This window comes from Pavona decussata, unplaced genomic scaffold (genome assembly GCF_977016875.1).
Source record: "Pavona decussata unplaced genomic scaffold, jaPavDecu1.1 SCAFFOLD_213, whole genome shotgun sequence".
Classification (NCBI taxonomy): Eukaryota; Metazoa; Cnidaria; class Anthozoa; order Scleractinia; family Agariciidae; genus Pavona; species Pavona decussata.
This window is the reverse complement of record NW_028145618.1, coordinates 137,213-147,500: the sequence shown is the minus strand read 5'-3', so window position 1 is coordinate 147,500 and position 10,288 is coordinate 137,213. Positions and strand designations below refer to the sequence as shown.

General features: G+C 40.8%; 4 protein-coding genes across 4 annotated transcripts in view; 1 reads left to right on the top strand and 3 right to left on the bottom strand.

Moving 5' to 3' along the window:
• The window catches only part of LOC146460400 (uncharacterized), a 2,123-nt gene extending 1,842 nt beyond the window's left edge, over positions 1 to 281 (bottom strand). Inside the window, exon 1 of the mRNA XM_085088204.1 lies at positions 1 to 281. This exon is cut by the window's left edge and continues 495 nt beyond it. Coding sequence (XP_084944330.1) covers positions 1 to 281 — 281 coding nt within the window.
• A 12-nt stretch (positions 282 to 293) lies between these two features.
• On the bottom strand, positions 294 to 3,569 carry LOC146460399 (uncharacterized). Its single transcript, XM_085088203.1, has one exon. It carries the CDS (start codon positions 3,567 to 3,569, stop codon positions 294 to 296), a length of 3,276 nt encoding a protein of 1,091 aa, XP_084944329.1.
• Positions 3,570 to 3,791: 222 nt separating this feature from the next.
• On the bottom strand, positions 3,792 to 5,602 carry LOC146460398 (uncharacterized). The gene is made up of 2 exons (XM_085088202.1): positions 5,139 to 5,602; positions 3,792 to 4,776 (listed from the first exon to the last, which is right to left on the bottom strand). The coding sequence occupies exons 1-2, from the start codon at positions 5,600 to 5,602 to the stop codon at positions 3,792 to 3,794; spliced, it is 1,449 nt and encodes a 482-aa protein (XP_084944328.1).
• Positions 5,603 to 7,443: 1,841 nt separating this feature from the next.
• LOC146460397 (uncharacterized) lies at positions 7,444 to 8,721 on the top strand. Its single transcript, XM_085088200.1, has one exon. It carries the CDS (start codon positions 7,444 to 7,446, stop codon positions 8,719 to 8,721), a length of 1,278 nt encoding a protein of 425 aa, XP_084944326.1.
• The last annotated feature ends 1,567 nt before the right edge of the window (positions 8,722 to 10,288 follow it).

Genomic DNA, 10,288 nt, shown 5'->3' with positions numbered 1-10,288 from the left:
GCTGGATTCATCGATGTTGGGCAAAATCGCCATGTATTCGAGGATGTGATTTCTTTTATCTTGTGGACTCGTGTACTAACAAATTGTGGTAATTGTTTAGTAGACGATATCCACGATAATACTATTTGGGAATCACTCCAGTATGTGACTTCGCACTTGGGTTTTGTAAGTTGTAGTGTCTTGGTCAGATATTCAGATAACTGCGCTCCTAAGAGTGCTGCTAACAGTTCCAGTCGTGGAAGGGTCTGTGTTTTAATAGGTGCAACTTTGGTTTTAGCCATAACGAACGCAGTCTATACTTCAGCTCCTGATTCTCCTCTTAGGTAAGCCACTGCTCCGTAAGCTAGTTGGCTGCTGTCGCAAAATATATGAAGTTGCCGTGTAGAAATGCCTGTGAGGAAGTATGGTCTGGGCATTTCAATCGACGTCAAATTGCTGATATCGCTGATCCAGTTTAGCCATTGGTTCTCATGATCGCTTGGGACATCCTCATCCCAGCTTAAGTTCTGTTTCCATAGACCTTGGATCATGATCTTTGCTTTGACTGTAATGGGTTCAACATATCCCAGGGGATCGAACGACTTTGATGCAAAGCTGATCGTGGATCTTTTAGTAAGTTTTGTGATAGCTTCCGATTTTTTAATCATGTTTTCGAGTGAAAGGGATAGCGTATCGTTCGTTGAGTTCCACGTGAGTCCTAGAATTTTTGTTGTTTGAGCTGCATGTGCATTATCATCTTGTGCTCTGCGATTTAAGGCGATTGAGTTAGAGGTCCACTGTCGTAAATTCATGCCTGCTTTTTGTAGATAATTTCGCGACAAAGAATAATATTCTAAGGCTTTATTGTCACAATTAGTTCCTGTGACCACATTGTCCATATACATATTCTCTGTTAAGTCTTTCATTATCCAGTTATCGTTTTCATTAAGGTGATATTGTATTGTCGCGTTTGGTAGAAAGGGTGAGGGAGCTGCTCCAAATAGAACGCGGCAAAATCTGTAAGCTTCCAAATTGTCCGCACTGTTAACGGATTTGTTCGTGTCTTTTAGCCACAAGAATCTAGTAGCGTCTCTGTCTTGGTTGTTTAGTTCGATTTGAAGGAAAGCTTTTTCTATGTCTGCTGTAAAGGCAACTCTGTGGGTCCTGAATTTTAATAGGATACCAGTTAGATCCTGCATTAGATTTGGACCTGTATGCAGACAGTCATTTAAACTCAATGCTTCTGATGACACTCTGGCAGATGCGTCATAGACTATTCTCATCTTAGTTGTCGCGCTATCCGTTTTAAAAACAGGAAAGTGCGGGATGTAATGTAAAATGCCTTCGTGAAGATTGAGGTTCCTCACTTTCTCTATGAAACCGAGATTGACTTGTTCAAGGAGTTGTTTGTTGTATTTCTCAATAAGTCCTGGGTCCTTCTTGTTGAGGCTGTTCAGTAGACTGTTTAACCGTCTTTTGCTTAAAATGAAGTTTGTTGGTAGATCTTGTTTGTTTTGTTTCCATGGGAGTCTTACGTTGTATCTACCGGTCGCTTCATTAAATCGGATGGTTTTCTGAAAGTCTGTAATGATATCGTCATTTTTGTCGCTTTCTTCTGGTATCTTGCTGATTTCCCAGAACTTGGTTAATAGGTTATCGAGTTTTGACTCTTGTACTGGCGTTATTTCGATCCTTTGGCACAGTGTGTTTAAGTCGTTCTCGTGGTTGCTCTCGTTTTGAACGGGTCCGGACAGGAGCCATCCGAATTTGCTTTCTATAGCAATCAAGGCTTCGTTTTCAGTTTTGATGATTTTTCCAGTAATCAGCTGACCGTAATAGTCGTTTCCAATGATAATATCAACGTCAAGATTTTTTGGTGATTGCAGTCGATCTGCAAGTTTGAGTCCTTTCAATACAGGAGGTATTTTAAGTTTTTCCATGACTGATAGCGGTGGGCAAATAATTGGAGTTACTAGTGCTTTTATTGTGATATTCTCTGTTTCTGTCGATATCGAGAATGAGACAATATCATATGTTTTCCTGGTACTTTGAAATGAGCCGAAAGTAGTTACATCCAGGAGTTCTTTGCCTGTTGGTTTCAGTTCAAGTTTGTGCGTCATATCTTGAGTAATAAAGGTTCTTTGTGATCCCGTATAGAACAGGATGCGAGCTTGACGATATTGTTTACCGGCTCCACGTATCTTTGTGACTGCGGATTGCATCAGGATATGATTGGTAGGATGAAGGGAATGTGTTGCTCCCATGTGGGTTGTGTTTTTTGCTGTGGTATGTGTAGGTGGCTGACTACTGTTTGAATTGCTGTTTTCTTTCATCTGATATGATGAGCTTTGGTTTGGATTCTCTTGTTTTTCTTCGCAGATTGAAGTATGGTGTTTGCTCTTGCATTTCATACAACGACCTTTTGAGTAGCATTGACTTCTCGTATGTTTGAGTCCAAGACAGTTTAGACATCTTTGTTGGCGTTGAAGGATAGATCTACGTTCTTCTACTGATGTGATTTTATCGCATTTCTCTGGGCGGTGTGTTTCCGCGCAGTAAGTGCATGGGCGTGTTACTTTCGGTTTTCTGTTGAAAATTCTTTGTTTTTGCTGAGCATTGGCTAATAGAGTGCCAGCGGTTGGTACGAATACTTCTCCGTCCATTTCAACAGATGTCGAATCTTCTTGAGAGGATATGTGACTTTTCTCTCGTGTTTCAATTTCTTGTCTTATAGCTACCCTCAATCTATCCAGGGAGCTGTCCGCTAAAGGATCCGCTCTGAATATCAAGCAGCGTATGTCCTCGGGTATTTTCTTTAGGAGTATGGGAATTAGCAAACTACCATATGATTTTGTCATTACGCCAAGAGTTTCTAAGCCACGAATATTGGCTTCGCATGTATCGTGAAATTCCCTTAAATTTTTAATGTCACTTGATGGCGCTCGGATCTTGGATAATGATTCCATGTAAGCGTTGGTTAAATTTTGGGTTTTGCCAAAGCGCTCTTTTAATAGCTCAGTTGCTTTTCTATAATTGTCTTCAGTCAATGGAAGCCCGGAGATAGCACGCGCTGCTTCTCCTTTAAGCATTCCATTAACATAATTCATTTTTTCAACATCACTTAGTTCAAGGTTTTTATTGATAGCTGCACTAAAGCTATCCCAGAATGTGAGCCATTCAAGTGGATCTCCTCCAAAGGATTTGATGTTCATCTTGGGTAGATTAATGTGCATTCGAGGCGTTGGTGTTTGCTTGAAACTACTGTTATGAAACTGACTCACCGGCGTTTCTTGTTTACTCTTGAGAAATCCTTTGATTCGGAATTGCCAGTCCGATATATTGTCTTGAAACAATAGGGCTGATTCTGTGTCTTTTAGTATTTCTGGCTCTGTCTCCAAAGCCATTACAATTTTAGCATCCATGTGCGCTATTTCCCCAGCTCTTCGTGTGAGTCTGTCCACAAGTGCCTCTAATTCAGCAGGATCTGAATCCTTTGCAGCTAGGAGTTTTTCTGCTTTTTTAAAATCTTGCGTACAATGTCCTTTGTAGGCTCCTCGGATCGATATCATTTTGGTTATATCCTCTGTCATCCTGGTCTCGGCACCAATGTTACAACTATTGTAACTACGAAGTATCACGCGATGGTCGGACAGCTGTGTTGTTTTATTTTTATAACTTAGAAGTACATTGCAAGCATTGTGACGTCATAATTACGTAATTTATGACACTCTCCCGGGCCGATTAGATAAGAAATAGTATGGAATGATTAACAAAATAGAAATATTTAATAATAGTTTCGTAATAAATATCTTTCAGGTCAAGTATTCCTTTGATTGTTCCCGGATTCTGTGAATTGCCTTCTGAGCGGCAAGTCGTACTGGGGGGCGTTGTTTGTCGGTTATAGCTTCTTTGTCTTCCTTTTCAATACTTTGTGTATTGTTCGCGCTGGATACCTCCAATGGGTAAAGTTTCTCTATAAGTCTTAACAGTGTATTACCAGAACTTATTCTTAAAGATACAGATCTGACAAATCCATCTTTCCCTTTATGTAAATCAGTAACGACACCTATTTTCCACTGATTACGTGGCATATTATCATGTATGAGAACAACGTCTCCTATAGAAACTGTGGTGTTGTTTGACACTTTCCTTTGATGAGCGTTATATTCACGTAGACTTGTCAGATACTCCTTTTGCCAACGTGTCCAGAAAGCCTGTATCGTTTTCTCATAATATTTTGCTCTCTTTGTTAGCTCTTTTGTAGAAACATCAGGCAGAATGTAGTCTGGATCTGATTCTTGGACGCTAACTCTTGTGTCTGGTAATGCCAGAAGACGGTGTCCACATAAGAAATGTGATGGGGTCAAAGGAGAGGCATCGTTAATGTCCACGTAAGGGTATGTCAAGGGACGGCTGTTTAACACTGCCTCAACCTCAATGAGTATTGTGTTAAGTTCAATAATGTTTAGACAGGCTTTGCCTATAGTTTTTTTGAGACATCTTTTTACTAGTCCAACAAGTCTTTCGTAGAATCCTCCCCACCACGGGGCTCGTTCTGTTATGAACTTCCATGTTATGTTATGGTTGGCGAGGAACTGTTGTGATGCATCTGGCTTGAGGACTTGATTTTTCAACGTTTGGAGTTCCTGAGCTCCAGCTTTAAAGGTTTTTGCGTTGTCAGAAATGATACATTTGGGAACTCCACGTCGACTGATAAATCTTCTGAATGCCCTAAGAAAGCCTTGGGTTGTCTGATCTTCTACTAACTCGAGGTGTACGGCTCGTATTGCGGCACAACTGAACAGACAAACGTAAACTTTGGATGAAGTTCGATTTCCTTGGTCGCGAACATAAAGAGGACCTGCGTAATCGATGCCAGTAAATTGAAAGGCCTGTGATTGTAGAACTCTCGGTTTGGGTAGAGGTGGTGTAGGTACAGATCGAAATGGTGGTCCTTGGATTTTTCTCCATGTTGTGCACTTGGAGATGATTCTTTTAACCAACTGTCAACCTTGTGGAATCCAATATGTTTGTCTTAGCTGAGTTAATGTTTCAAAAACATAACCGTCTTGTGCATAGATTGGACTATCAGTGAAGCCAAATAATTGTCTTTTGGCATGAGAATGGGAAACTTTGTATCGTAGGGTAGATTTGTGTACTGTAACCATCCACGACAGCGAAGTAGGTCCTCATCGTCAAGATAAAGGTTGAGTTGTCGCACGATGGCAGGTTCTTTGAATTTATCTCCGTTCTTTAGGTATGATATTTCTTTTTTATAAGTTATTTGTTGAGTTGCTTTGAGTAACAAATTTCTGGCTTCCAGCATTTCTTTTGTGCTGAGAATGTTATCATTATAAGCTTCAGGTGTTTTCCACTTTCTTGCAAAAAGGACAAGAAAGGCAGTAATTCTGACTACGCGCGTTAGGGTGCTGTATTTTGTTAACTCAATGATGTTCAGTATGTTGGGATTTTCTTTAATATCTGCCATAATTGTAACTGCCAATTGTGGGTTCTCGTACTCTGTGTGGATTGATGATGGTTCGGGTTGTGGAGGCCATGTGTCCTCTGGGTTTCTCAGCCATGGAGGCCCTTGAAACCATAGCTGTTTCTTCTCGTTGAACATTTTGGTATTAAGTCCCCGAGTCAACAAGTCGGCTGGATTCATCGATGTTGGGCAAAATCGCCATGTATTCGAGGATGTGATTTCTTTTATCTTGTGGACTCGTGTACTAACAAATTGTGGTAATTGTTTAGTAGACTAGTTGGGGTCCAGAGTTTTAAGCTAAAACTCTGGACCCCAACTAGTTATTTAACGCTCAAAATATGTCACGCATTTAAAATTCTTGCCGCCTATTTCCTGGACGCAAATACAGGCGTAGCTTTGCCACGCGTATCCGTAGGTGTGTTTTTATCATTTGTAAAATTCCTTTATTTGTGCTAGGTATAAATATGGGCATACTTGTTAGTATTGTAAAACTCCCTGATGAAGTGTGCGCTAGTCACACGAAACGCGTAGGAGAAAATAAAAACGTTTTACTACACAAGTAGTTCGCAGAAGTGCTGCTCACTGGATAACCCTTTAAAAAATTTTAAAAATTTCAAACAGTGTTTGTACACAGTTTGAAAAGAATGGCGTTGCATGTCCTCCAGAACTGTGAGGTGATCTGTTTACAACTGCTGGACCTTGTACTTGGAAAATATAGATTAAAACCTAGGCTCCACAAGTGCACACGATTCGTTCCTCCCAACAGCTCTCTCTCTTGGGCAGCTCCAACAAATGAGGAACCCGGGGTTGATAGTGGGGTAAATAGTGTACCTTTACACACTGTACACTGTGCAAATACTGTTCCTGCAGCCTCTGAAGCTTCCAAAGGGGCACAAATTCCAGCCCACTTTCTTGAAGTACCTTCGGCAGTTGTAAGGGAAATTTAATTTAAACAGTTTCCAAGACTACAAGTCATATAAAGCCAGATCTTGACATTTTGGCAAGCACATCATCTCAATTAAACGTAAGTAACTCGATAATGTATCTCAGCCTTGATTTCGTGCACAGTTCCAATATGCTACTTTTTGCGCATGCGTTAATATGTGTTTTTGGGTGAATATTTCTAATAACTTAAAATCAGAATTCAGTTAGAGAATGGTCAAAAATCATTTCAAGTCATTTGACATCCAAGTACTTTCCGAGGAGGAAGAAGGATTTATTAAATCTTAACCATCTAATCAGTTGCTGATGCCCTGCTGTTCATCAAAGACAAAACAGTCACATGACTTTTTTATATTCAAAGGCACTATGTTATGTGCTCTAATGAGAGAAAGTAAGTAAACAGAGAAGCCAAAGGAACGCCAAGAATTCAGTATTTTACATCAGCCTTGCTTCCATGTTAAAAGGCTTCATATGCCATTTTCTGACATGCGCATTACGTGGCTCTGGGTGTTAGTTTGGGATGGCTCCACATCAGAAAATGTTTGTCTCACAGAGGTTAGTAAGCCTGTTAACCTCATGCTTTTATCATGAAACGAACAATTGAACCATTTTTTGGTCGTTAGCAGCTGGACTAACCTGAAAGAACACAAAACGTATCCTGATTTCAAGGCATTCGTCACCTTTGTCACTTCCCAAGCCGATCTGGAGTGCAACCCAATTTCTTCCTGCAACGCTGTGAAGGAGTTAGAAATGTCAGACAACGTACACAAGGAACAAAGAAACAAAGATATCAAAGGGAACAAGACTATCTTCTCTGCCAAGACAACTGAAGAAAATTTAAGAGAGCCAAAGGGAGTTCCAAGACAACAGGTGGAATGCGCATTCTGTAAGACAGATCACCACTTAGATATTTGTTTAAAGTTCAAGACTGAAGCAGTCAAGAAAAGACTCAAGTCGTCAAAGAAAACAGACTCTGCTTTGGATGCCTGAAGAAAGGTCATGTGTCCAAAGCTTGTCGAAAAAGATTGACTTGCTCTATGTGCAAGAAGAAGCATCCCGCCTGTCTCCATGAAAACCATGTGCCCCAGAGAAGAAAGAAGACAGAAGTGACAGTGAATCCAGGAGCGTTCCCAAGTCAACTTTGCACACAAGGTATTTCAACTACTAGCACCTCAATGATAGTTCCTGTGTGGTTATCATCAAGCTCTAGACCTGACAAGGAACTCCTGGTCTACGCTATCTTAGACACACAGAGTGACGCTACGTTCATTCTAAAGGAAATCTGTGACGAGCTTGGCGCAGAAACAGGGCCGACGAAACTTCGATTAAGCACCATCACCAGTCAAGAGTTACTCGTTAACAGCGAAAAGGTCTCAAGTCTCCAAGTTGGAGGATATAATTCCGATCTCAAGATCCCTATCCCTACAGCATATACAAGAACTGTGATTCCCACCAATGAAGGTCACATATCTACAAAATCCACTGCTAAGAGATGGGATCACCTACGAGCAATAGAAGACGAAAGGCAAGACTTGTTAGACTGCAACGTTGGTCTACTTATCGGATACGACTGCTCTGAAGCACTAACCCCAAGAGAAGTTGTTGCTGGCAAGTCCAATGAGCCATATGGGATCAGAACAGATCTCGGCTGGAGTATCATAGGCACTGCTAATGTAAACAGTGGAAGATCCTTTTACCACAGAGTTGCTGTAAAAGAAGTACTACTCGTAACATTGGCTGAAGTAATACGTGTCCTCGAGTCAGACTTTCATGAGAAGGTAGATGGAAAAATAACCTCACAAGAAGATCTGCAATTTCTAAAGATCATGGAAGAAGGCATCAAAAGAGCAGAGATTGGACACTATGACATGCCATTACCGTTTAAAGAACGACTTCTACTACCTGACAATCACTCCACTGCACTCACACGACTTGAGCACCTGAATAGAAGATCTCTAAAAGCTGTAAAGTATAAAGAAGATTATATCAAGTTTGTGAATAAAATTTTAAGCAGAGGGGACGCCAAAGAAGCCCCAGCAGTTGATCGAGAAGACGTAAAGTGGTATATACCGCATCATGGTGTCTATCATCTAAAGAAAAACAAAATCAGAGTGGTGTTTGACTATTCAGCGAAGTGCAAGGGAACTTCTCTGAACGACCATTTGCTCAGCGGACCAAACCTGACCAACAACTTGATCGGTGTTCTGTGCAGGTTCAGAAGATATCCCTACGCCATAACTTGCGATGTGGAGAAAATGTTCCATCAGTTTGTCGTACACAAAGAAGATAGAGATTACCTGCGATTTCTGTGGTGACCAAGCGGCGACGTCAGCCAAGACCCCAAAGAGTACAGAATGAAAGTGCATTTGTTTGGTGCGACCTCATCGCCTGCTTGTGCCAGTTACGCCTTCAAGTACATGGCGAAACGAGAAAAGGAAGTGTACCCTGCACCAGCTCAGTTCATGACGCATCATTTCTATGTAGATGACGAACTGGGCAGTGTACAATCTGTGGAGCAAGCAGAAGGTCTTATCCAAGGAGCTCGAGAAATTTGTAAAAGTGGCGGCCGTCGTCTACACAAGTTCGTCTCAACGATCGTTCAGTACTCGAGTCAGTACCAAAGAGTGAGAGAGCAGTTGATATCAAGTTGAATCTACCATCAGAAAACCTCCCTATAGAAAGAGTTCTCGGTGTACAATGGTCAGTAGAGCTAGACTGCTTTGGTTTCTCCATCATCCTAAAAGATCAACCCCTGACTAGAAGAGGAGTGTTGTCGACCGTAGCTTCCATTTATGACCCCATTGGATTCCTTGCCCCCATGGTCCTAAGAGCAAAGAAGATTCTCCAAGAAGTATGTCAGAAGGGCATCAGTTGGGACGATCCACTGCCCGAAGAACTCAGGCCAAGGTGGGAGCAATGGAAGGTAGATCTTCTCCGTTTAAGGTTACTGCCATGTTTCGCGAGTGCCTTCAGGGAAATCTAGCGTACACGCGCTGCTTTCGATAAAACCACGGAAAACTATATATCACTGTAAGGGACGCACCATTTGAAAAGTGATGGAGGGGGGTGGGGAAAATACAAAAAACAAAAATTAGTGCAAGCCAAAATGCCCGAAAAAAAAATTCTTGCAAGCCGAGACGGAAAAAAAAATTCTTGAAGAAGGAGATTAAGGAATTACTATAGAAAATACCTTTTAGTGTTTTAATGACAGAAAATTTCTTCCAGAATGCCCCAAAATGGCCTTTTTAATGTTTTGAAAATCTAAATTTTTTTATGGAAGTTTGTTTTGTATGAACAACAAACCAACCCCACATTTTGTGTAGTGGCTGGAATTTACCCTTACTACAACTCAGTATTTTGTTTTGTGTTTGTAACTGGTAGTAAACCCAATAATCACGAGCAATAGGTCAATTAGTTTTGAAGAAAAACGATTTTGTCAGTAAAACGCTTCCAGCATATCTGCTTATCCATAAAGCGCTTTGTAGTTTTAATTGTTGGGCCACAGAGTGCTTTATGGTTACAAAATTTAAAAAACTGAGTCATTTTCAAGAAGTCCGGTTAAACGCTTGTAGGACCATCTAGATTGAAAGGCAAGTGTTCACTTTATGATATACTTGCTAAGATGTTGGCATCTGTGGACGAGTTTGTTTCAAAATACACTGGAGAAGATCTCAGGGATGTTGTTGAAAAAGAGCTCAAACGGCGTTACGATGCCAAAATCAAGGCATTTATTTCAAAGAAGACAAATGCAAGTGCAAGAGCAGAGGAAAAGGCGAAAACTTGTGATGATTTTGATTGGGACATTCTCATTAGAACAAATAAACTGGAAAATCTATTTGTCTGCTAACTTGATCTCTATTTGATGTCAAATTTAAATCTTCC

What these genes read in the sequence shown, in the direction of transcription:
- LOC146460399 (XM_085088203.1), bottom strand. Translation starts at nt 3,569, where the DNA reads ATGACAGAGGATATAACCAAAATGATATCGATCCGAGGAGCCTACAAA.
- LOC146460398 (XM_085088202.1), bottom strand. Translation starts at nt 5,602, where the DNA reads ATGTTCAACGAGAAGAAACAGCTATGGTTTCAAGGGCCTCCATGGCTG. An exon ending in CGCTGTCGTGGATGGTTACA is followed by an intron (nt 4,777 to 5,138) that starts GTACACAAATCT and finishes TTGTCTGTTCAG; the next exon opens with TTGTGCCGCAATACGAGCCG.
- LOC146460397 (XM_085088200.1), top strand. Translation starts at nt 7,444, where the DNA reads ATGTGCAAGAAGAAGCATCCCGCCTGTCTCCATGAAAACCATGTGCCC.